A 27,556-nucleotide genomic window follows, 5' to 3' on the forward strand; every position below is an offset into this window, starting at 1 on the left:
TCACAGTTGTGAAATATAAAGAAATATAGTCACAGTTGTGAAATATAAATAAATAAAGTCACAGTTGTGAAATATAAAGAAATAAAGTCACAGTTGTGAAATATAAAGAAATAAAGTCACGGTTGTGAAATATAAAGAAATAAAGTCACAGTTGTGAAATATAAATAAATAAAGTCACAGTTGTGAAATATAAAGAAATATAGTCACAGTTGTGCAATATAAAGAAATAAAGTCACAGTTGTGAAATATAAAGAAATATAGTCACAGTTGTGAAATATAAATAAATATAGTCACAGTTGTGAAATATAAAGAAATAAAGTCACAGTTGTGAAATATAAAGAAATAAAGTCACGGTTGTGAAATATAAAGAAATAAAGTCACAGTTGTGAAATATAAATAAATAAAGTCACAGTTGTGAAATATAAAGAAATATAGTCACAGTTGTGCAATATAAAGAAATAAAGTCACAGTTGTGAAATATAAAGAAATATAGTCACAGTTGTGAAATATAAATAAATAAAGTCACAGTTGTGAAATATAAAGAAATAAAGTCACGGTTGTGAAATATAAAGAAATAAAGTCACAGTTGTGAAATATAAATAAATAAAGTCACAGTTGTGAAATATAAAGAAATAAAGTCACGGTTGTGAAATATAAATAAATAAAGTCACGGTTGTGAAATATAAAGAAATAAAGTCACGGTTGTGAAATATAAAGAAATATAGTCACAGTTGTGAAATATAAAGAAATAAAGTCACAGTTGTGAAATATAAAGAAATAAAGTCACAGTTGTGAAATATAAAGAAATAAAGTCACAGTTGTGAAATATAAAGAAATAAAGTCACAGTTGTGAAATATAAAGAAATAAAGTCACAGTTGTGAAATATAAAGAAATAAAGTCACAGTTGTGAAATATAAAGAAATATAGTCACAGTTGTGCAATATAAAGAAATAAAGTCACAGTTGTGAAATATAAAGAAATATAGTCACAGTTGTGAAATATAAAGAAATAAAGTCACAGTTGTGAAATATAAAGAAATAAAGTCACAGTTGTGAAATATAAAGAAATAAAGTCACAGTTGTGAAATATAAATAAATAAAGTCACAGTTGTGAAATATAAAGAAATAAAGTCACGGTTGTGAAATATAAAGAAATAAAGTCACAGTTGTGAAATATAAATAAATAAAGTCACAGTTGTGAAATATAAAGAAATAAAGTCACGGTTGTGAAATATAAATAAATAAAGTCACGGTTGTGAAATATAAAGAAATAAAGTCACGGTTGTGAAATATAAATAAATAAAGTCACAGTTGTGAAATATAAAGAAATAAAGTCACGGTTGTGAAATATAAAGAAATAAAGTCACAGTTGTGAAATATAAATAAATAAAGTCACAGTTGTGAAATATAAAGAAATAAAGTCACAGTTGTGAAATATAAAGAAATATAGTCACAGTTGTGAAATATAAAGAAATAAAGTCACAGTTGTGAAATATAAAGAAATAAAGTCACAGTTGTGAAATATAAAGAAATAAAGTCACAGTTGTGAAATATAAAGAAATAAAGTCACAGTTGTGAAATATAAAGAAATATAGTCACAGTTGTGAAATATAAAGAAATAAAGTCACATTGTGAAATATAAAGAAATAAAGTCACAGTTGTGAAATATAAATAAATAAAGTCACAGTTGTGAAATATAAAGAAATAAAGTCACGGTTGTGAAATATAAAGAAATATAGTCACAGTTGTGAAATATAAGGAAATAAAGTCACAGTTGTGAAATATAAAGAAATATAGTCACAGTTGTGAAATATAAGGAAATAAAGTCACAGTTGTGAAATATAAGGAAATAAAGTCACAGTTGTGAAATATAAAGTTCTCAAACATGACGCCATCAAAGAGAAAGAAGTAAAGGGTCTTGCACACTGAGTCTGAATATTTCGCACGTTAAAAAGTAAATACAACCTAATGTTGTGTCAATCACATTTACACACCGTCTCCGAAACTTTCGTCCGTCATAAAAAAATTTGGATCGGGTTCGATTTTCTGCGTGTTTCGTATCCATAGCAAACATTTGGAATGTTTTTTTGACAATTCACAGCCGACGCATAAAAAAAGAAACGCATACAAAAATGTGAGACTCAGTGTGCAAGTGTGCGAGAGATTTCTCTGAATCTGGTCTGTGTGTTCCTGAAGTGTGTGTTAGTTGACAGCTGATCTTATCAAGTGTGTGTAATTCTCTCTGAATGAAGGGAAATTTCACAGAGTTGCAGAGAGAGAAATAACCCGTTTCATTATTATAGTTGCTGAAGTGAATCTTAGCGGCGCTAGCGTCACACTAGCATCGACCGCTCTCCAGAGCGTTCCTAAAACACTTATTTTTATTTTATTTTTTTATTTATTTGAACATTTAAAGACTTCTATTTACATGCACTAAAGGAGGTAGGACGAAGTAAAACTTATATACTCCTGCCCCTATACCATTACAACCATGTTTAACGAGATAACTACAAAATAATAAATCTGTCGAGATAATAAATCTATAATCAAGGAAAAAATATATTCAAAAAGTTCTAATCACATAATATTACACAAACACGACAATATTTATACATACTGTAAATGATTCAATATAGGCCTAGCACAGTTTATTATTAGCACTGAATTTCTCTATACCTCTGGAATATAGTTTCTTTGAACATCTTTTTAAAATGGAATAAGTTTGGACATTGCTTTAATTCATTATTTAGTTTGTTCCATAATTTAACACCACTAACAGATAAACAGAAACTTTTCCTAGTAGTTCGAAAAGTGGGAGTTTTATAATTCGACTTTCCCCTCATGTTGTAATCTCCCTCTCTTTCAGAAAACCTTTTCAGTTTATTGCCAGGCAATAAATTGTTTCTAGCCTTGAACATAATGACCGCTGTTTGAAATTCAACTAAATCAAATAATTTTAATGGTTTTGACTGTAAAAATAAAGAGTTGGTATGATCCAAATATCCAGAGTTATGAATTATTCTCATTGCTCTTTTTTGAAGTATAAATAACGATTGCAGTGAATGTTGATATGTGTTGCCCCAAACCTCTACACAGTTATTTAAATACGGTAACACCAATGAACAATACAAAATGTGAAGTGATCTGTAATCCAGAATGTACTTAGCTTTAGCCAGGACTGAAATACTTCTTGACAATTTAGTTTTATGTGAGATTTCCAGCAAATCTTGTCGTCTATAATCACTCCAAGAAATTTTATTTCATATACTCTTTCTATGTTAACACCATCGATCTGTAACTGAACTTGATTACTAAATTTACAATTGCCAAATGTCATGAATTGAGTTTTACTCAAATTTAATTATAATTTATTTATATCAAACCACTGTTTCATTTTTCTGAATTTTCACTTCATGATCTATTGCCCAGAAATCAGAGGTAGAGAGTTTATGCTTGAGATGCCAATACTAAACGACTAAACAAGCGTTCTCATCAGAACAATTCATGAATATTTGAGTTCCTCATGTTTTAGAGTGCACCTTCCAGCCAATCAGGATCAATTATTCAGACATGGTATAATAGTTATAATAATAATAATAATAATAAAAGCTGAGGCACAACATTTTTATACAGACCTTTGGGGACAGAAAAAATATGAATATGAGAACTTTACTTTATCTCGTCGCAGTATTGCGTCTCCCGAAACTTTGCGTAAAAATACAGTTCTTCCACTACTCTATTATTTCTATTGAAAAAGTTCAGGGAGCAAATGCAAAGTTTCTTGAGAGAAAGCAAAAGTTGTATTTATTTTTTTAAACTGAAATATAATTTTTCCTCCCATCTCATTGTTTGGGGGTCCCATATTTCTACTCATTCATTTGAAACCCTTTTCATAAAATATAAAAGTGATAAAAATACAATAATAAAAATAATTTAAAGAAGTTTTTTGAAATAAATACAAATATTATTTTTTAAAGCATTATTATAATTAAAATCACTTATTATTACGCTTTGATTTTTCTTAATTAAACGAAAACTGACTCTTGTTTGTAGAAAATACAGTTATTTACATATATATATATATATATAAGCAGGGACGAAATAAAACAAAAACAGGCAAAAGTTTCAACATCTTGTTTTATTCACACCGTCTCTATCCACTATGTTAAAGAACACGATCTTCACTCGGCTATGATCCTATGCAGTTCATCTGTACACACTAGAAAAAGGCGATACATAATGCTTTATAAAGGAAGCGAGGCGTCGTAACGCCACACACACTCTCACATCTCGATGTTTTTTTCTTCTTTTGTTTTTTTCTGGAAAAGAAACAGTACAAGGCATTTCTATACAGCTGAGGAGGCATTAAAGGACAGAATGACATCAGTAAAGCACTTGTAATTCATACAGAACAAAAAAGAGAAAATAAAAGCAGATAATGGTTTAAGGAAGGAATATACTGATGGACAATAACACAATAACACAGTAACACACTGCCATTGACGGGTTCCACCGACATACAACGTCATTGAGCATTCAGAAGAACCGAAACTGCAAACAAATCAATTATATACACTGAGGTATAAACACATTGGTCTTCGGAGAAGGAGAGGTATTTTTTCTCATGACTTTTTGACCTTTTTAAAACTTATTGAAATATTTTTTTTGTCATTTTTAATGTTTTTTTTTTGTTTTTTTAAAAAGCAAGTGATGCAAACATTAGAAATAAGTCCCATGCAGTGCATCATTCTAAGTGGAATAAAAAACCCGAAATATAGTCAAACTTAGGCACCAAATAAAACACGATAAAGCTTTCCACTACCGTCCTCACACACAGCGTCCAGGTGAAATGCACCATGGGTAAAACTCTTCTGCCCTTAAACGACCCACTGTTCTCCAGGATTGTTGGTGCTGCCGGGCCACCGTCCCTCATGGGTCTTGTTCACAGTGTCCGTATAAGAGCATATCTGTATAATTACACTGTAGAAGCATGACGGTTGCTAGCGAAGAGCTTGAGGTCTGTGTGAACAAATACATTTGCATAAATGAGTAAAAGACCCGTGTGTTTTCATCACAACTCCTTAAAAACGGCTGACGTTTAGTGAAATCTGCAGATAGCCGTGCTATTAACATTCACGTCTGGATCGTGCTTATGTTAATTACTAATGAACTGACACATTTTGTGCATAATAGTGTGAAACTGCATCTGCATGTAAAGAATCACAGGCCGCAGGTTTTCTGGGTCGTTTAAGGGCACATGACCGTCTCTCAAGCGTCTGGCTACTGGAGATACAGCCGCTGTCAATCAAACTCTTCGTTGAGACTCCACCGGTGTTGCCAGACGTACGATAATTAGTGTATTTGTATGATAATTTTGACCTCTGTACGATCAATAATGAAAAAACCTGGTGTTACGCACGTCTTTCATCTCATCGCACGTTACGTCTTCTCGGCCAATGGAGAACGACGCTCTCGTGAGCACATGCTAATGTTCTTTTTGTATATCGTATACAAAGTTGTATATCATTAACATGTCATCTCTGTATGTTTTGCAAGAAGAAGAAAAAAAGAGAGAAAAGTTTTTCCCAAGCGGAGGTCGATATTTTAGCAATAAAGTCATTTTCATGTCGTGTCAAAAAGTTGTTGGTCAATAAATATCTGTATTCTGTACTTTGACTCGTTTACGATCATTGTCTTCCAAATATGATAATTTTGAGCTTCTGGTACGATACTGGGCGTTTCCGATCTGGCAACACTGGAGACCCGGAGCGACACTGAGGATTACAGGATTCATGAGACACATGAAGAAACTCCTGGAAGGACGTGTGTGTGAATCTGAAAACAAATGCTGGTGATCAAAGATGCGAAAGCGCACATCGGTAAACCGACGAGAGTAAAGCGGTTCAGCCGATGATGACATCATCACAGGTCGCTCCAAACCAATGAACACAAGCAGAAGTTTTGCAGAATGTGCCGGCTGCTCTTTTCCAGTGAACGGATCAAACTCAGATTATCGCTACTTCTCAGATCCGGTTTCAGAGTGTGTGTTCTCCAGCTCAAACACGGTTGTGTGTGAATGAACGTCCAGAACACATTCAAGTTTGTGTTTTCTGTTAGAGCGGTGTGTGTTAGCCGAGCCAAGACAAGTCTGGGTTTGTTGATTTCCAGTGCGAACACACATTTCGGTTACACTTTATTTTAAGGTGTCATTGATACAGTGTAATTATTTATTTAAGTACTGAGTAATATTTATTAACCACGTGTTCTTACTATAGGGTTAGGGTTTGGTTGAGGGTTAGTTGCATGTTATTATGGGTAATTTACTGTTATTACTATGGTAAGTATATGTAAAATAGTAACAAGGACACTGTAAAATAAAGTCATTACCCATTTGAATTGTGTGTAAAAGATGAAGCTTCAGCAATATTCATCTTACATGGTCATTCAGGTTTGGAACGACGTGAGATCATTTTAAATTTTGCTTGAAAATCTTTGCTTGCGAGATTAACTAAACTTACATTCCCTAAAACAATCCCGAATCTTTCCCTTTGAGCTCTTCCTCCTCTGGCTTCACTGTCTCCATTGCTTTTTTGGGCTTAAATTACACTTTTTCCTTCCAGATTTTGCATTAACAAACTGTACACGGTGTAGAGCCACCAGCCTGACAGATATTATACATACATATTTATATACATGTACACATTATCTATAGACACTTCCTCCATAACCACACGTGTAGCAGGAGTCATTCATTTATTCATTAATCCATTCGTTCATTCAGTCATTCATTGAATTCAACACACATTAATATTCTACTGTCCATCCGAACGACTGGCACGGTTTCCTTACACTAATGCCATCTCAAACAAGCTCATAAACTCAGCAGAACTGGGATTATTTTAGAATACACGGACTGTATAAGTCAACTGGGTTAAAAGGAAATGAGGAACGTGTCGTATTTCGAACGTTGCACACTTTCCAGAGCGACAGCCAGAGCCGGCCTTGATCATGTGATCGCTCGACACGAGAACGCATCGCCGGCGTGTCCTTTAGAAGAGACACAACACACTGCCTGAGCAAATCACATGCTGAACGCAGTTATTGCCGAACACATCCACATATTTCCATTAAAAACAAGGATATTCCAGGCGCAATGCAAGTTACACTCAATCGACAGCTTTTGAGTCATTACCACAAAAATGAGCTTTCTCCGCTTTTCTTTTGAAAACACGTGACAGTGAGAGACTACGGAAATGAATGAAGCCAATCCATCGTTGAAAGCCAATGAAGTGTTTACCTGCACGTTCAGTTTAATAAGCATAAACCCAGAGCCTGCATTGGCATAGGGTCATAAACACTTAAGCATAATAATGTGCCCATTTTTAAATAACCTGTTTTTCTTTTTAAAGTCTTGAAAAAAATGGTTTTCTTGCATCGCTGGGTTATTGGCTTACATGCAAACCCATAAAAACTGATTTTTGGTAGTTATCAGCGTATTGGTGTGCATGTAAACATGCTCAAAATATGTGTGTTAACGTGATGTTAGAATGTGAATATTAATCAAATATAACTATTTCTGTGTAAAGTTATATCCAATGCCATGACAACAGGTAAAACCATAAAAATGACCATTTACAACTCAAATAATACAGATGAATTGATATAAATGCTTTTATATGTTTGCTTTTAAATCCTCAAAACATTCAGTTCCATTTCAAGTGCTTCATTTAAACCTCCATTTTTGCTTTAATTAAAGAAAACAAGAGAAAACATCTCTTTTTTTATGCAACTCAACGTTATCCCATCGATTGAGCTTAACCTGCATTAAATCTGTAATACTCCTTTAATGAAGGGCCTCTAATCTGACATCACTGAAAAGTCACCGGCAAAGTTTACCCATTAGGAAAAGTGTCCATTTATAAATGAACATAATAAAAAGAAAGTCTGAAGTTACATGCTTAAATAAGCAGCAGAAACTGATACCTGGAGAAAATACAGTCAGCAGAACTTGTTGAGCGTGCCGTTTCGTTCTTCATTCATGAGCGCAGCGCTGGGAAACAACACTATCACATATCTCAGCTTTGATACTCTACACAGCAAAGCTGGTTCGGCTGGCGATACGGTTCACACAACTGCTACATTTAAGTATTCGTTACATACAGTACTGATCCTACCACGTTATTACAGTCGGTTCGAACCCAAACCAAACACAAACAACCTCCACATAATCGATTGGTCCCTTAAGGCTTTGCTCAGAACAGTTTTAAAGCAGTCCTTGATATTTTTTCTCATTGACATTCTATTAAAAAATGTTGCCAAAAAATGTTGGAAAACCTATGGCTTAGTAAATATCCATTTGCTATATTAATGTCCCTCGCCATCTTCGCGCTCCGTGAAAGAAATAATCATGTTTTCATTGGGCAACTTTCAGTTTTGCAATTTTGTCGCAGTATTTTTGCTGTCAATTGTGTAGCTACCATCGCTGGCTTGCTATATATATTCTTCAGTCCTTTAAACTCATGGTTAGTTTCCTCCGACCGAAGGCGGGCGTCCAGCGCTTCAGACACCGGATTCCCAGTGTGAAAACACACATTGCTCCATAAAACAAGCCGTAACATGAAGAGGTCTGGATTGTTGACATCCCTCAGTGCTGCATCAATGAAGACTAAAAGAGGCAGAAAATGAAGCATGGCACCAGCAAATTGGAGTGTGGCGGCCCACTTTTTCTCGTTGTGCATAAGAGACGTTCACGAAGAAAGCTCGGCTCGATGAGGGAGAGTTGGTTGGTTTCAAAGCAGTGGCACTTTCTGGTAACACCTGGCTTGGAAGGCATGGTTGTCATCGAAGTTGTTGTAGCAGAGCAGTAAAAAATATAAAGTAGATACGTTTTATCTATATTGCATATGTCGCAGCATGTTTCGCCATGACTGAATGAGGTCGTGCCCAGTTTTGTTTTTGCAAAAACAGAACCAAAAAAACAGTTAGACTGACCTGAAGAACTGCAGTGATGAGCGGAAATTAAACACTCTTTAAGAGAGAAAACAAACCAAAACTTCAAATCAACCCGGCCACTGAACAAAAACGTTATAAATAATTAAAGAATCCTTCTTAGGTACCACTTTCGTTGAACCCAGGCGAGTTGAAGTATCTGTTGAGATCGAGATCCCAGAACATCAACGGCTCCAGCTGGACGTGTGTGTGGGTTATTTCATCATGAAGTCCGTGTTTTATTCCCACGTCAAAGTCCAGGCGGGATTTAAGACCGAGGCAAAGGATGCAGAAACTAACCGACACTTCATTCAAAGTGCTCGTGTCCTCTCTCGAGACAGTAATAAAGGATAATGATAAGGTGATGATAATAAGTATGTGATCAGTGTAATGGTCTACATCTTGATGCCCTCCTGCTGGCTGAGCTGAGATAAGGTCTTCTTGATGCGCAGGGCCGTGAGGCGAGCGGCTCCGTTCGCGTACCAGCACTCCCTCATGATCTTGGCCATCACACGCAGAGCCTGAACACAACCACAAACAGGGAACACACATGAGAAATGAAGGAAATGTGAGATGCACTGCTGGTTTTGTCATCTTTATGATGCGTCTCAAGCCCCAGATGGGTAGAGGCATTATTGGGGGCTCGTACGGGATGTTTCTTCAGTTTCTCAGGAGTTGATTTTTTATTAAAACTGGTTATATATGAAGGTCACGTTAATACTGTCTTGGAAAGACTTTTTTTTTATCATGCATTCAGCATTTATTTTAGTTACTTTTCAAATGTGTCCTGTATAGATTTGATGGTTTTAAATTTGTCCCAAATCCAGACTATTAAAAAAAACGTCACACAACCATGAATTAAAACGTCTCGGTAACGTATGGTAGTCAGAAGTGATTCTGACGAATGGGGATCGCTTGCGAGAGCCTATCAACCTTGAGTGTAACTAAACGAGCCAATTCACACTGGCATGCGATAATTGTACCGGCAATTATCAACAATTATCGCATGTTGGCTCGTTTAGTCACACTCGAGGTAGATAGGCTTCTGAGAATCACTTCTGACGTCATAGTGAGCTGACGAAGGGGAACTATAATCATAATAATAACATTGTCATGTACAGTAGGGATGCATGATATATCGGCCACCATATCGGTATCGGCTGATATATGTTCATTATTAATGTTATCGTTATCGGCCCGATAAGAAAATTTGGCTGATATAATAAAGCCGATAAATATATTTCTTTATAGCTGAGACGCTTCAGATGCGCACTGTTCAACATGATGATTTTGAATTGCTTGAAATATGATTGAAATCAGTTCAAAAAAGGAAAATGCAGTTCAGTGCAACATGTGCGGAGCAAGTCTGTCATATCGGCTACATAAAATTATAATGAGAACTGTGTTTGGGTCATGGCTTTTAATGGTGAGACTTTTTAATTTTAATATAATGGAGAGTTTTTGTAATCAGGCTCTTGAAAATTATATAAAAACTTGGATATAGATTTATCGGCCAATATATCGGTTATCGGCTTTCAAATACAGAGTTATCGGTTATCGATATCGGCCAAAATTTTCATATCGGTGCATCCCTAATTAAAACAAACTTGGAAAGTTTTTTATCATGCATTCATCATTTACTTTAGTTGCTTTTCAGATGTGTTCTGTATAGATTTTGTTGTTTTACACTCGTCCCAAATTCAGACTACAAATAAACCATGAATTAAAACTATAATCTAATCGCAGATTTAAATAAACAGACATTTCAATATTTAATGTGTGGAAATGATGTACAGTTGTGGCCAAAAGTGAGGAAAATTGACATCTACATCCTTTATTCAAGATTTTGTAGTCATTGCGTAGTTTTACTTGGAGTCGATCGATTTACTTGTGATAGTATCATAATGAAACATGACAAATTATATAACAATTTTCACCTAGGCTGTCATACAAAAAAATTATGAACACATGCAAAAACAAGAGAGAACCTTTTTGTTTTTCTATGCATTTTTTGGACATTAAAATAAAACGTGTAAAGTTTAGTGTTCTTTGTTCTTCCCTCGTATTTAAAAAATATTATTAAAATATATTTATATGTATATATATATATATATATATATATATAAATAAATCACAGCAGTAAAATGATACGCAAAAACTATTTTTCAAAAATGTCATTTACTTATATATATATATATATAAAGTAAATGGCATTTTTGAAAAATAGTTTTTGTGTATCATTTTACTGCTGTGATTTATGCAAATGTTTGAAAAAAAGTTATTTCCATTCCTGTCATTACAGAATGCTATTAAACAATACAATACGATGGGGTAAAAAGTGCAAATATCCATTCCTTAAAAAATACACTGTTGCACATTGTTATAAGATAAATTAAAAATTAGTTAGAATGTGAAAAGTGTTAACACTTTACTTTCTCTTTACTTACTAAAAAAAAAACACAAAAAACAAGGTCCATTAAAAGTTTAAAAGGTTTTTAGCTTATGATAAACAAATTCAGTGAAGTGTGTACGGACAAATTTCAAAGTACTTTAACATGTAATTTATATTCTAATGTTGAATTCGCTTCAGCTGTTGTCAAATCAGTGTTTTCGTCCAACTGTGAAGTTCATGCCATCTGAGGAACGCTAGAATAGATACAAATACGCCCCTTGAGGCATTTATTGCCATTATTTGCACATCATCTGCCAATAACTTCAGCAGAAATCCTCCTCTATGTGCACTTGGTAAAGTGAAGCTTCCCCGCATTTACTCATCACTGGGAAATTTCAGAGATACAAATTAGACAAAGCAAGTAAAAGAGCAAATAGCTGCAGTTTTATACTTGGCACACTGTTACCAGCGAATGCAATACCAAACAACCTCCAAAGAGATTCGATCTCTCGCAGGGGTAATTACTGACACCCACATTCGGCTCTCAGGGTGAGCGTTTTACACAGAGTGCAAATCAAACCATATCTGTTTCTGCTTCAGACAGTCGAGATAGAGCCATTTATGCACAAAATCATAATTTATTTCATTTAGCTGCTCACCGAATCAAAACAACTGCACAGTTACGGAAGGGCATCCGCCTCGAGGAGGAACACACAGCTTTAAACATGCATTACTGAGTTCGCTTACATGATGAAAGTGCAAACTTAGCTTCTTGAAGAGGTTATTAACAACAGACCGGCTTTGAATTTGCTTGTTATTGGAGTCAGGTCATCGAACAGCCTGGAACAGACTGATTTTTAACAAGCTTGTATCAAGACTTTCGCCTAATACAACACAGACTTCTGCCGCCCATCAGTTCCTCCGACATCAGCGGGCCGTTTAAAGAGTTTTTACACAAATGGGACTTTTTGTTAAGTTTGATCTAATCGGTGGCAGGTGAAAACATACAGAACTGAACATTGCAGATAGATTTTTTTTTAATGGTGTTTCAATGTTATTAAGTAGAATTAAAACTTTTCTTTATGTACTTTATGAACACTGATGACAAACACCCACTGACAATCTTAAAGAGTTTTTGGTCAGATGTGACTTGATTGCACTTATTTGCAGGCAGATGATGAAAATATTCGGTTGAACGTTGCAGAAACATTTGAATGCCATTTAAACATTAATAATTAGAACTGACATACGCGTCAACTGACAATCTTTTTTAGACAAACGTTACTTTTTTGCTTCTATTTGGTGGCAGGTAAAAATAAATGTCCCAAACATTGCTGAAATCGCTCCTTAAATGTTAATTTTATGTATAATTAAAACGGCTTGCTATATGTACTTTATGACTCTTTTGTTGGGTCCAAGCCATCAAACCCCTTGTAAGTCGCATCTGGTCTATCCTGATACAGTCTCAACAAAACATTTCCCAAACACACAAATCTGTTCATGTTCAGGTCAACCTGTAAACCAGAGCAGAATGCAGAAATATACGCGTGTTTATTTTAGCACTTCCGTCAGTGAAACATCACACTAGAGCCTGAAAAACATTGAAATAAATATCAGTAAATATTGGTAACCTAAAAAAAATATAAGAATGTTACATATTATTTAAAAAACATTTGTTTTATATTTCCCCACACAGATGCGTCATATAGAGAGCGATGTGGGACACGAGCGGGACATAATAGCCACTCCTCTAATATCTGCATGTTTGTTCCTGTTGTTGTTAGCGCTCTGAAAAGAGTTTTATCTTCTAGTGTCGAGACATTGAAATGCGCTATACAAATAAACTTAATGCTCCATAACCTCGATCGCCCCCCGGTGGCCGGTCCTAGTATAGCTCATAAACCCCGCCTCCCCATGTTATTCAATGGGACGTGAGACCAACTAAACAATTAAATTACACTTCACATCTTTTTTCCAAAGATAGTTTCTGTCATTTACTGTAGTTTTCATCACGCTTATGTAATTTCAAGTGTTTGTTTTTAAAATAAGTTTGTTTTTAGTTAGTTATTTGATGCTATAAAAACGGCGCTGTGACGTACATGATTGACAGCTGTGATTGACAGGTTCTCTGAGCGAAGTAGTCACTGAAGCAGCAACAGACTCTTTTTCGGGATCTTTGGATGACTGAGGAGATAGGAGCTTTAAATTTAATATCTACATTTCTATAATTAATTATTTCACACCGACATACTGGGTTGTTCTGCAGCAGAGGCGCGTGCTTGCTCTTGATTCAGCGAGAGTGAGGGCGGGACCAGAGCGGGACGTTGATTTCGCGGCTTTACTTCCTGCTCACTACTGCGCAGGTCTGGTCCCGAAATCGCAACTGCTCAGACTCAAGTCCCAAGATGTCAGCACCATATCGGGACAATGGCGGCTTCACTTCTCGCCAATGGAAGAGAGCAAGGGGCGTCGTCCATCTTTTTTTACAGTCTATGCTCCATAATAACAAGCACAAACTGTGCTAAATGAATTGGATGGGTCTGTGTTATCTGCACTGTTACTGTGGTAAAGTAGGAAAAAACGCTGTAGGACAAACGAAAAGCGAACCAAAGGAGAAGCGTTCCCACTGTTGGACTAATCTAATCCAGGCGTGTCACTTCCTCAGGAATGAAGCGGACAGGAGAAACCCGAGCCGGCTCTCGGATCCCGTTGGATTGTGGGATTTCAGGAGGAATGATCTGTGTGAGCGCTAATGAAATGCTGGGAGTGAATTAATGAACAGGGTTCCTTCGAGAACAAGAGGATGTTTTTCAACACAAGGAAGCCTGTCATTTTTCTTTGTTATATGATTTATGATTGTTAGGTTTTGCACGTAAACCAAAAATATGTATTCAATAATTTTTTGTTAAATTTATTTTATTTTATTTTTGAAACAATACATTCTCCCTTATGAAAATATACATATTGTAACCAGGGTTTGAAATTAACTTTTTCACTCACCGGCCAATTTGGCAAATAAATTAAGTTTATAGCTCTTAATTCAGAACTTCTGCTAGACAAAAAAATAAAGAAAAAGAAAAGAAATAAACCAGATAAACTACGGCTGTATATATATATATATTTTTTTTTATATATATATAGATATATATATATAGTAAATTTTGGATTTCATACGTTGATTTCTTATTGAAACATCCAGCATCTCCTCTTCCACCTTAAATGTGTTTTAGATGGACAGATCAGTACAGCACAAAGAACAGCAGAACATGTAGGATGTTGGAAAATAACGATGTGTTTTCTGTCAACCAAACGCTGTTTAATCTTCACTATTGCTTCAATGAAATGAACATATGTTATATGTTTTTGTAGTGACGTGTGTGTTCGAGTAATCCAGATATGAGCAGATTCTGTGCAGTACGCTGTATTTCAGTATCTTGATGATTCACGAGTTGAGATTTTTTGATATGGCAGATTGGCTACACAAACTTCCCCAGAAAAGTGAGTAAATATAATAATAACTCGCCAAACTGGCCCGTGATCTGACAACGTTTCCCGCCACTGTTGATTCTGACACGCATGTGTTCGTTTCAAACCCTGATTATAAGCTAAAATCATGAAGTTAATAGTTCACCTGTCACTCACAGGTTTGTTTTCAGGGCTTTACGCTGTCCGTGTGTGTGAGCGTGTGTGTGTGTGAGTGCGTGTGTGTGTGAACGTGTGTGTGTCACCTCGCAGCTCTGCCAGCGGTTGGGAATGTTGGGTCTCAGCTTCTGTTCACACACGACTCTCCGCATCTCCTCCACCGACGGGTCCGACTGGACCAGGTCGTGGTACGGCAGTTGGTAGTCCTCGTGAATGCCTGCGCACAAGTGTGTGTGAGGAAAATCAGTCTACAAACCACAGACACACAACAGACCTCACACAATCCTGGACCTGTCGTCCTGAGGACCTGTCCGCACTGAGAAGCGGAATGAAGAACTCTGGGTAATATAATGGCAGTGTTTAAAGCAGCAAAACGAAAACAGTGATTCGTTTTATTAGTCTCTCATTGTCTCCCGTGAGCTTGAACCTTTCCTCTGATCCTCGCCTGAGCGATGCCTGAGCGATGTCTGAGCGATGTCTGAGCGATGCCTGAGCGATGCCTGAGCGATGCCTGAGCAATGTGTGAGCGCTGTCTGAGCGATGCCTCAGCAATGTGTGAGCGCTGTCTGAGCAATGTGTGAGCGCTGTCTGAGCGATGCCTGAGCGTTGTCTGAGTGATGTCTGAGCGATGTCTGAGCGCTGTCTGAGTGCTGCCAGAGTGCTGTCTGAGCGCTGCCTGAGCGATGCCTGAGCGCTGTCTGAGTGCTGCCTGAGCGATGTCTGAGCGCTGTCTGAGCGCTGTCTGAGCGCTGTCTGAGCGCTGCCTAAGCGATGCCTGAGCGATGCCTGAGCGATGTCTGAGCGATGTCTGAGCGATGTCTGAGCAATGTGTGAGCGCTGTCTGAGCGATGCCTGAGCAATGTGTGAGCGCTGTCTGAGCGCTGTCTGAGCGCTGTCTGAGCGCTGTCTGAGCGCTGTCTGAGCGCTGTCTGAGCGCTGCCTAAGCGATGCCTGAGCGATGCCTGAGCGATGCCTGAGCGATGCCTGAGCAATGTGTGAGCGCTGTCTGAGCGATGCCTGAGCAATGTGTGAGCGCTGTCTGAGCGATGCCTGAGCGCTCTCTGAGCGATGTCTGAGCGCTGTCTGTGCGATGTCTGAGTGCTGTCTGAGCGCTGCCTGAGCGATGCCTGAGCGATGCCTGAGCGATGTCTGAGCGCTGTCTGAGCGCTGTCTGAGTGATGTCTGAGTGCTGTCTGAGCGCTGCCTAAGCGATGCCTGAGCGATGTCTGAGCGATGTCTGAGCGATGTCTGTGCGATGTCTGAGCGATGTCTGAGCGCTGCCTGAGCGATGTCTGAGCGATGCCTGAGCGATGCCTGAGCGCTGTCTGAGCGCTGTCTGAGCGATGTCTGAGCGATGTCTGAGCGATGCCTGAGCGATGCCTGAGCGATGCCTGAGCGCTGCCTAAGCGCTGCCTGAGCGCTGCCTGAGCGATGCCTGAGCGCTGTCTGAGCAATGTGTGAGCGCTGTCTGAGCGATGCCTGAGCAATGTGTGAGCGTTGTCTGAGCGATGTCTGAGCAATGTGTGAGCGCTGTCTGAGCGATGCCTGAGCAATGTGTGAGCGCTGTCTGAGCGCTGTCTGAGCGCTGTCTGAGCGCTGTCTGAGCGCTGCCTAAGCGATGCCTGAGCGATGCCTGAGCGATGCCTGAGCAATGTGTGAGCGCTGTCTGAGCGATGCCTGAGCAATGTGTGAGCGCTGTCTGAGCGATGTCTGAGCGCTGTCTGTGCGATGTCTGAGTGCTGTCTGAGCGCTGCCTAAGCGATGCCTGAGCGATGCCTGAGCGATGTCTGAGCGATGTCTGAGCGCTGTCTGAGTGATGTCTGAGTGCTGTCTGAGCGCTGCCTGAGCGATGCCTGAGCGATGCCTGAGCGATGTCTGAGCGATGTCTGAGCGCTGCCTGAGCGATGTCTGAGCGATGCCTGAGCGATGCCTGAGCGCTGTCTGAGCGATGTCTGAGCGATGTCTGAGCGCTGCCTGAGCGATGCCTGAGCGCTGTCTGAGCGCTGCCTGAGCGATGCCTGAGCGATGCCTGAGCGATGCCTGAGCGATGTCTGAGCGATGTCTGAGCGCTGTCTGAGCGCTGTCTGAGCGCTGTCTGAGCGATGTCTGAGCGATGTCTGAGCGATGCCTGAGCGATGTCTGAGCGATGTCTGAGCGATGCCTGAGCGATGTCTGAGCGATGTCTGAGCGATGCCTGAGCGATGTCTGAGCGATGCCTGAGCGATGCCTGAGCGATGCCTGAGCGCTGCCTGAGCGATGCCTGAGCGATGCCTGAGCGATGCCTGAGCGATGCCTGAGCGATGTCTGAGCGATGTCTGAGCGCTGTCTGAGCGCTGTCTGAGCGATGCCTGAGTGCTGTCTGAGCGATGCCTGAGCGATGCCTGAGCGATGCCTGAGCGATGCCTGAGCGATGTCTGAGCGATGTCTGAGCGCTGTCTGAGCGCTGCCTGAGCGATGCCTGATCGCTGTGTTCTGAGCACTTGCTTGAATTAGTCGCACATGACTCGCTTGAATTAGTCGCTTTGGACAAAGGTGTCTGCTAAAGACTAACTGTGAGTCTGAGTGTGTGAGAGACTGCAGGATACCTCCGATGGAGCAGCGGCTGGCGATCTCCCAGAACACCAGACCCATGGCGTAGATGTCGGCCCGCTTAAACGACTCAAAGTGCTTCATGTTTATGGAGTCGTCAAGCACTTCTGGGGCCATATACCTGTGAAAGACAGTGAACAACGCTTTCATATTTGATAAAGCAAAGCAAAGTCATAATCCAGACATTTATGCCCCTATGACACAAAAACAAGGTCTTTCTCAAGGTTTTTTTTTTACCAAGGGATGAAAGAAATGCCCTGAAAAGGAGAGATATCAGATGTTTCAAGGTAATATGAAAATAAATCAATACAGAATTAAAGTGAAATTAATCAAAGCACAGCAGGCCTGACCTTCACAGCGCCGGTGCATCTGTACTCAATCACACATGAAATATTGCTTTTAAACTTGATCCGAAATTACATTCAAAAAATGCCAGTATGTTCAAATTACATGGCCATTTACAAAAACAAACAAACAAAAAACATAAAAGGATCGAACCAGGAAAAGAAAAACAACTTTCCTTAAGTAGCCTCAAATTGTCAATGCTGTTCTTTTGAACTTTCTATCCATCAAAGAATCCTCAATTAAAAATGTAAATAACTGTTTTCAACACTGATAATAATCATAAATGTTTTTGATTATTTTCTGTATTTTTGATCAAATAAATGCAGCAGAAGAGACTTCTTTTACAAACATTAAAAATCGTACCGATCCCAGACTTTCGCCTGGTGTACCTTCATCTACCCACAATGCATCAGAACCCCAGCAGTGCTATGGAGGAATCGTGTGAAGAGAGAAAGAGCGTTACCGTTTGGTTCCCACTCTGTGATTGGGCGCGATGTCGATGGTGTCGGTGGCGGAGTCGTGGCGGACGGCCAATCCCAGGTCTGCGATGCAACACGTGCCGTTCTTCTTCACCAGGATGTTCTTGGACTTCAGATCCCGGTGGGCGATAGCAGGCTTTCCTGCAACCAAACGCAGGAACACCACATTACAAGAGTTCACCTTCACAAATGAAGATACTTTAACTATTCTGAGAGATGTTTGTCAAAGCACAACTGTGAAGCTTGAAGAAGACGGTAAAGTGAATGAAGCGGTTCAGTCGAGTCTTCGGGAGAGCCACGATAAACTGTAGAGCTCATCAAGCATGATCAACAGAAGCTCAGGCTTAACCAGCTCTCACGTGTCACGCATTATTTGTGTTTAATAATGAGTAAGGAATTTACATGTTTAAGTGAACGATCCCTGAACTCTTCCTTCATTTTTAGCTGAAAAAATTTTAGTTTTTTTTTTTTACTTCATCGGAATGGTATAAAACTTGGTAAAGGTTTTGGCACTTGCTTTGTGAACAAGAAAATCATGCACATGATTCGAACAGTTTAAATGGTCCTGGAAAAAATCGTCACACTTGTGCTGCTCGCGGCCAGAAACGACGCATTGGACGAATCTCTAGTGGAAGCGTTTGGTACTACGGCCGAACACACTCTCACTGGAAGATCATTTACTGAGATAGATGTTCTCAAATTTGGAACACAACTTGTTTAGATTTATGGTTTTATATTAACGTGTTTTTGAAAATATAGATTTAATTTAAAAAAATTAAACATTTTTTTTCAAAACAATAAACATAAAATTCTGTAACTTCTTTAGGTTTACTTTTTAAAACTTTTTTCACTTCAGCAATAATCTGCCAAGTGTCGTCTTTGAAAAGAGATCAAACTTCAGTCTGTCGCTCGAAAGCATTCAATATTTACCAGTTTAAGTTGGAAATAAATAATTTAGGTCTATCTTCAAAAAGTGAATAGATGGATTATAAATACGGCGTAAATATAATGTAGAGCCATAAAATCCCCTAAATACAAAACATTAAATAAAAAAACATCATCAAACATTACAGTATAATACAATGTTATTTTGATATGTAAACATATGTTATTATAATGGAAAGGTACCAATGTTGCAGCATGGCTTTTCTTATACTAATATTTATTTAAGGAGTCTCTTCTGCTCACCAAAGCTGCATTTATTTAATCAAAAATACAGTAAAAACAGTGAAATATTATTCCAATGGTAATCAGCTGTTTTCTATGTGAATATATAGTAAAGTGTAATTTATTCCTGTGATCAAAGCTGAATTCTGATGCTGTACCATGGTAATACCCTGTTTAACGCACTAAAGCATTACCATAATATATACCGGCAGGAAATGAGCTGATATTACTTATGGTCAGGGTTTAAAGATGAATATATACTTCATTGCCTTATAATGCATTACTTGCATAAACAAATGAAAGCTTGTTTATAGCTGTAATAGTCAAATAGAGCGAGCTGAACCGATCTTCAAGAGCTCAACTCTCTTATAGAGTCTCATTTAATGGAGCATTAAGTCTCGATTATACCAGTGTAATAAAGCTGCCACGCCGGTACATGAAGCTGGCCTTAACAGCAAACAACTGTTGATGACAATTACTCACAAAACCCCATCAACGACTCTTGACTGTGAAGAAGACGTCTAAATCACTGAATCACAGACTGCAAGAGGCACACGTTTACTCAAAGTACTATTTTTATATGTAATTTACGCTCCCGCTTCATTCCTCAACACCAGCTCAGTGTTTCTGTCGGCGGCAGATAGCCATTCATTCCCTACAACAAAACTAGACGACGAGAGTTTCATGACAAACTTTGATGTTAGCTGAAAGTTTGAAAAGACTTTTAAAAGTCTGAAATCGGAAGATTTTACTCAGTCAATAAAATGCTGTTAACATGTTTCTAGCCTGATTTAACGCGATGTTAACATGTTTATAATATGGTTTAGCACTCTGATATCATGTTTCAACGTTGCTAGCCCAATTTAACGCGTTAACATCTTTTAAAATGTTGCTAGCCTGATTTAACGTGTTGCCAACATGTTTATAACATGGCTTAGGACATTGATATCATGTTTTTATATGTTTCTAACCTGATGTAATTGCGTTGTTAACATGTTTATAACATGGTTTAACACATTGATATCATGTATTAACGTTGCTAGTCTGATTTAACGCATTATTAACATGCTTTAACATGTTTCTAGCCTGATTTAACGTGTTGTTAACATGATTATAACATGGTTTAGCACATTGATATCATGTTTTTACATGTTGCTTGTAGGGTTGCCACCTGCCCAGGTTTTACCAGGATTGTCCTTTTTAATAACCTGTCCCGGGAAATGTATCCACTCTCCCGGGACACTGAATGTCCCGGTTTTCGAAAGGCTATGTGAATATGTCTGTTCAATTTACTATTTTCTCTCCACTTGAAATAGCCTATGCCTTGTGCACAGAGTGATCGTGTCTCTTGTGTGTCGAATGCACTATCATTGGCTCTGGGACTTGTGACGTAGGCTACGTCATCTAGCGCGTCTGTCTTGGCAGCTAGCCAGTTACTACAGGCGGCAATTAGAGAAGCAGTGAAGAAGATTGTACGTCAACGTCGTTCGTTAGCATTAACGTTGACCCTTCAGGTCAGATTGAATTTCAAATTGTCATGCACTGAATTCAAGACATTCATTGAAGAACAGAAACCACTGATAGCTGCAGCAAAGGGAAACGCCAAGTATAGATGGAAGACTAGGTAAACTAAGGCCTATTTATGTATAATTTCGTTATTCCAATGTCTGATTGAGACATTCTAAATAAAAGTGCTAAGGTATGGTAAATGCACATCTAATGTCATCCCTCTACTTATTTCTTTAGCAAAGGGGAAGCAAAAGTAAGCACAAGAACCAGTATCTAAGCAATCAGGTCAGCTATAAGTAAGATAAGTGAGAATACTTGAGATGTTTAAAATAATCACGACTATGCACAATCTTACTGCACAAGTGAGGGTGAACACAGGTGAACACGGGTGAGGGTGAGCACAGGTGAGGGTGAACACGGGTGAGGGTGAGCACAGGTGAGGGTGAACACAGGTGAGGGTGAGCACAGGTGAACACATGTGAGGGTGAGCACAGGTAAGGGTGAGCACAGGTGAACACGGGTGAGGGTGAGCACAGGTGAACACGGGTGAGGGTGAGCACAGGTGAACACGGGTGAGGGTGAGCACAGGTGAACACATGTGAGGGTGAGCACAGGTAAGGGTGAGCACAGGTGAACACGGGTGAGGGTGAGCACAGGTGAACACGGGTGAGGGTGAGCACAGGTAAGGGTGAGCACAGGTGAACACATGTGAGGGTGAGCACAGGTGAACACGGGTGAGGGTGAGCACAGGTGAACACGGGTGAGGGTGAGCACAGGTGAGGGTGAGCACAGGTGAACACGGGTGAGGGTGAGCACAGGTGAACACGGGTGAGGGTGAACACGGGTGAGGGTGAGCACAGGTGAACACGGGTGAGGGTGAGCACAGGTAAGGGTGAGCACAGGTGAACACAGGTGAGGGTGAGCACAGGTGAACACATGTGAGGGTGAGCACAGGTAAGGGTGAGCACAGGTGAACACATGTGAGGGTGAGCACAGGTGAACACGGGTGAGGGTGAGCACAGGTGAACACGGGTGAGGGTGAGCACAGGTGAACACATGTGAGGGTGAGCACAGGTAAGGGTGAGCACAGGTGAACACAGGTGAGGGTGAGCACAGGTAAGGGTGAGCACAGGTAAGGGTGAGCACAGGTAAGGGTGAGCACAGGTGGACACATGTGAGGGTGAGCACAGGTAAGGGTGAGCACAGGTGAACACGGGTGAGGGTGAGCACAGGTAAGGGTAAGCACAGGTTAACACATGTGAGGGTGAACACAGGTGAACACGGGTGAGGGTGAGCACATGAGAACACAGGTGAACACATGTGAGGGTGAGCACAGGTGAACACAGGTGAGGGTGAGCACAGGTGAACATGGGTGATGGTGAGCACAGGTAAGGGTGAGCACAGGTGAACACAGGTGAGGGTGAGCACATGAGAACACAGGTGAACACATGTGAGGGTGAGCACAGGTGAACACAGGTGAGGGTGAGCACAGGTGAACATGGGTGATGGTGAACACAGGTGAGGGTGAGCACAGGTGAACACGGGTGAGGGTGAGCACATGAGAACACAGGTGAGCAAAGGTGAGGGTGAGCACAGGTGAACACAGGTGTGGGTGAGCACATGAGAACACAGGTGAGCACAGGTAAGGGTGAGCACAGGTGAACACGGGTGAGGGTGAGCACAGGTAAGGGTGAGCACAGGTGAACACATGTGAGGGTGAGCACAGGTGAACACGGACACAGGTAAGGGTGAGCACTAGGGCTGCAACTAACGATTATTTTGATAATCGATTAATCGGACGATTATTTTTTCGATTAATCGATTAATCGGATAGAAATTAAATTAGATTTTTTTTTAAATTATAACTAAATAAAACCGTAAATCAGGGTATTTATGTGTAAAAGTGTACTTTAAAAAGTGCAAAAGCCACACATTGAGTTTTACTAATATCAATATTTGCATTGTTTTTAATGATAATTGCTGATGGCAAGTTGACAAACATGATTATTGTTAAAAAAAATGATATCCAACATATTATGTTTTAACACAATTTTTGTTAAAAAAAATTTACACAGACATGTTGTTCAGATGTGAATATCTGAACTAAAAACAAACTAAAAAACTTTCTAAAATATATAATTCATTTAATTTTTATTTAAAATTAATTATATATAAGGAATATAAGGATAAAGAATATAATATATATTATATATAATATATAAAAGAATAATATAAGGATAAATTGATTAAATAAATATAGAAAGACTGAAAACAATTGTGTGAATGTAGAGCCGCAGTAGATCGCGTTTGAAAAACAATTAAAACTTAGTAGACAAATGCTATAAAAAGAGAACGGAATGGAGGTAACGTTACCCAGCAAGCTAACAGGCTTGAGTAAAGGACAGGAGAAATTATGCATTAGTGCACAAGCATTCGCTGAAAACCACTGAGTACAGTGACTAAAAAACAATATTTTACTACTGCTGTTATTAACTGCCTTTGTATTTAATGCTTCACTTTGTAAACACCGTTTTAATTTAACCTATTTCTGCGGTAGCGCTATTTTAATCCATCACTTACGTTGCGAGCGAACTGATTGCACAACCTGATGCTCGAGACAAAATACAGACATCCCGGAAGTCCCGGGAGTCTCCCGCATATTGATTGCGGCTCCCTGATGCCCGCGAATTAGTTAACTCCCGCGCATGCGAGACAGAAGAGACTGCTCCAAACCGTGTAGCGCGCGCGCTCGGCAGAGCGCCTGAGGGAGAGAGACCTTGCGTGTGTGTGCGTACCAGTAAACGCTCCCCGTGACGTAAGCAGACCAACTAATCGATAATGACATTCGTTGACAACGATTTTCATAATCGATTATAATCGATTTTATCGATTAGTTGTTGCAGCCCTAGTGAGCACAGGTGAAAACGGGTGAGGGTGAGCACAGGTGAACACAGGTGAACACATGTGAGGGTGAGCACAGGTAAGGGTGAGCACAGGTGAACACGAGTGAGGGTGAGCACAGGTAAGGGTGAGCACAGGTGAACACGAGTGAGGGTGAGCACAGGTGAACACATGTGAGGGTGAGCACAGGTGAACAAGGGTGAGGGTGAGCACATGAGAACACAGGTGAACACAGCTGCTGGAGAGCACAGGTGAACACGGGTGATGGTGAGCACAGGTAAGGGTGAGCACAGGTGAACACAGGTGAGGGTGAGCACAGGTGAACACAGGTGAGGGTGAGCACAGGTAAGGGTAAGCACAGGTTAACACATGTGAGGGTGAGCACAGGTGAACACAGGTGAGGGAGAGCACAGGTGAACACGGGTGAGGGTGAGCACAGGTAAGGGTAAGCACAGGTTAACACATGTGAGGGTGAGCACAGGTGAACAAGGGTGAGGGTGAGCACATGAGAACACAGGTGAACACAGCTGCTGGAGAGCACAGGTGAACACGGGTGATGGTGAGCACAGGTAAGGGTGAGCACAGGTGAACACGGGTGAGGGTGAGCACAGGTAAGGGTGAGCACAGGTGAACACGGGTGATGGTGAGCACAGGTAAGGGTGAGCACAGGTGAACACGGGTGAGGGTGAGCACAGGTAAGGGTAAGCACAGGTTAACACATGTGAGGGTGAGCACAGGTGAACACAGGTGAGGGAGAGCACAGGTGAACACGGGTGAGGGTGAGCACAGGTAAGGGTAAGCACAGGTGAACACATGTGAGGGTGAGCACAGGTGAACAAGGGTGAGGGTGAGCACATGAGAACACAGGTGAACACAGCTGCTGGAGAGCACAGGTGAACACGGGTGATGGTGAGCACAGGTAAGGGTGAGCACAGGTGAACACAGGTGAGGGTGAGCACAGGTGAACACCGGTGAGGGTGAGCACAGGTGAACACAGGTGAGGGTGAGCACAGGTGAACACAGGTGAGGGTGAGCACATGAGAACACAGGTGAGCACAGGTGAACACGGGTGATGGTGAACACAGGTGAGGGTGAGCACAGGTGAGGTTGAGCACAGGTGGACACAGGTGAGCACAGGTGAGGTTGAGCACAGGTGAGGGTGAGCACAGGTGAGCACAGTAGACACAGGTGAACAAAGATGAGCACAGGTGAACACAGGTGAGGGTGAGCACAGGTGAGCACAGCAGACACAGGTGAACAAAGATGAGCACAGGTGAACACAGTGGACACAGGTGAACACAGGTGAGCACAGGTAAACACAGGTGAGCACAGTGGACACAGGTGAACACAGGTGAGCACAGGTAAACACAGGTGAGCACAGGTAAACACAGGTGAGCACAGGTACCTTGCGTGCCCACGATCTCCATGTGCAGATGTGCTAGACCGCTGGCGGTGGACAGAGACAGCTTGATCATGCCCTCCACCGTCACCGTGTAGCGGTTCAGGTAGTCGAACAACGAGCCGTGCTCATGGTAGTCCGACACCAGCCACAGCTGCGTCCAGGTGCCGTTATCTGACCGGGAGAAAACACAGATTACGTCAGCAAACACAGGAGTCATCCACACATCCCAGCATGCACCAGTGCCATCCAAACATCCCAGCCTGGAAGACAGCAGGCTGATATAGCGCGTTGTTAACATGATTATAACATGGTTTAGCACATTCATATCATGTATTAATGTTGCTAGCCTGATTTAATGCGTTATTAACATGCTTTAACATGTTTCTAGCCTGATTTCGTGCTGTTATCTGACCGGGAGAAAACACAGATTACATCAGCAAACACAGGAGTCATCAACACATCCCAGCATGCACCAGTGCCATTATCAACACATCCCAGCATGCACCAGTGCCATCATCAACACATCCCAGCATGCAGCAGCGCTCCCTGACCCTTGTTGTCGGCAGCGATGAAGCCCAGTATGTTCTCGTGGCGCAGCATGACGGTCTGGTAGATCTCGGCCTCCCGGAACCAGGAGCGCTCCTCCCTGGAGGAGAAGATCTTCACGGCCACCTCCTCGCCCCGCCACTTGCCCCGCCACACCTCCCCGAAGCGGCCCTTCCCGATGCTTTCCTGCAGGATGATGGTGCGCGCGATCGTCCTCTGCACCAGCAGCGGCAGGCCTGGGGGTCACAGGGGTCACAGTCACTTTCAGTCACACGGGGACATATTCTCTTTTTCATTCACCGGCCAATTTGGCTACTAAATGTTTAAGTTACTGGCAATTCAGAGCTTCTACTTGAATCGTGTCATGGACAACAGAAGGGCTGAAGAGTTTAAGAACACACACACACACACACACAAACACACACACACACACACAGATTCCAGTTACACACACACATACAAACGCACACACACACACAAACTCACAAACACTGATTCCAGTAACACACACATCCAACCACTGATTCCAGTTACACACACACACACACACACACACACACACACACACACACTGATTCCAGTTATACACAAACAGATTCCAGTTACACACACACACAAACACACACACATCCAAACACTGATTTCAGTTACACACACACATCTGACCGCTGATTTCAGTTACACACACACACACCAGGGTTCCAGACTGCGACCAAATTGGTTGCATATGCGACCATTTTTTGAGAATGTGCGAGTTAAAATGTTATGTGGTCGCATTTGTGCGAGTGTTGAGCAACAGAACGCCGTTGTATCAGCAGCTGCAGTCCGTAACTTATGTTCAAAATGAACGAGTAGGCTACATCATGAATCCATTTTCCAAACCGTGTTTTTGACTTATTCTGAATCACTACGGTACGCCTATAATAAGTGTTTATATTCGGACTATTTTATCCCGGGGTCGTCTCGGCTGCGGAGTCGCCAGTGCCGGCGTGACTCGCCATAGACATTAACGGAGAGAAGTTCCGTCTACAATGTTCTTCCGCAAGACACGTGCAGTTTATTTATTGACGAACGTAGATGTCACGCGCATTGCACACTGATGGTGAAACGCGCCAATTACGAATTCACGAATTAAGGCATATAAAAATGATAAAAATGGTCTCACGAAACACAGAGCCCCTTCCTCCTACGTCTTTTCAGCGGTTATATTTTCCCCTGGCGAACTATTACTCTCATGATCGCTCGACAGAGCAAAAGGAAATTATTATAAAATGCAGAAGGTAAGGAGTGTGAGATTTCTGCTTTTTGTTACAACTATAAACTTTGATAACGAAAAATCTGTATCAGTTTATTATAATACTCTAATCTTTTAAAATGTAATGCATACATTTGAATGTTAAATGATTTTTAAAAGATAGAAAGATGATGACAGAGACAGACAGACAGACAGACAGACAGACAGACAGACAGACAGACAGACAGACAGACAGACAGACAGACAGACAGACAGACAGACAGACAGACAGACAGACAGACAGACAGACAGACAGACAGACAGACAGACAGACAGACAGACAGACAGACAGACAGACAGAC

The 27,556-nt window shown here is 40.6% G+C and overlaps 1 protein-coding gene across 2 annotated transcripts in view; it reads right to left on the bottom strand.

Annotated features, from left to right (window-relative positions):
• Positions 1-4,119: 4,119 nt before the first annotated feature.
• tgfbr1b (transforming growth factor, beta receptor 1 b) overlaps positions 4,120-27,556 on the bottom strand; it is a 70,597-nt gene continuing 47,160 nt past the window's right edge. For both annotated transcript variants that reach the window (XM_077224999.1, XM_077225000.1), the window contains 6 exons: positions 25,966-26,196; positions 25,418-25,585; positions 18,420-18,576; positions 17,608-17,732; positions 15,109-15,239; positions 4,120-9,509 (listed from right to left, as the gene is read on the bottom strand). In XM_077224999.1, the coding sequence (XP_077081114.1) occupies positions 9,384-9,509; positions 15,109-15,239; positions 17,608-17,732; positions 18,420-18,576; positions 25,418-25,585; positions 25,966-26,196 (938 nt within the window). In that variant the 3' untranslated portion in view covers positions 4,120-9,383. The remainder of the gene's footprint in view (positions 9,510-15,108; positions 15,240-17,607; positions 17,733-18,419; positions 18,577-25,417; positions 25,586-25,965; positions 26,197-27,556) is intronic.

This window comes from Siphateles boraxobius, unplaced genomic scaffold (genome assembly GCF_051911475.1).
Source record: "Siphateles boraxobius isolate OS27281-9 unplaced genomic scaffold, OSU_SipBor_1 97, whole genome shotgun sequence".
Lineage (NCBI taxonomy): Eukaryota > Metazoa > Chordata > Actinopteri > Cypriniformes > Leuciscidae > Siphateles > Siphateles boraxobius.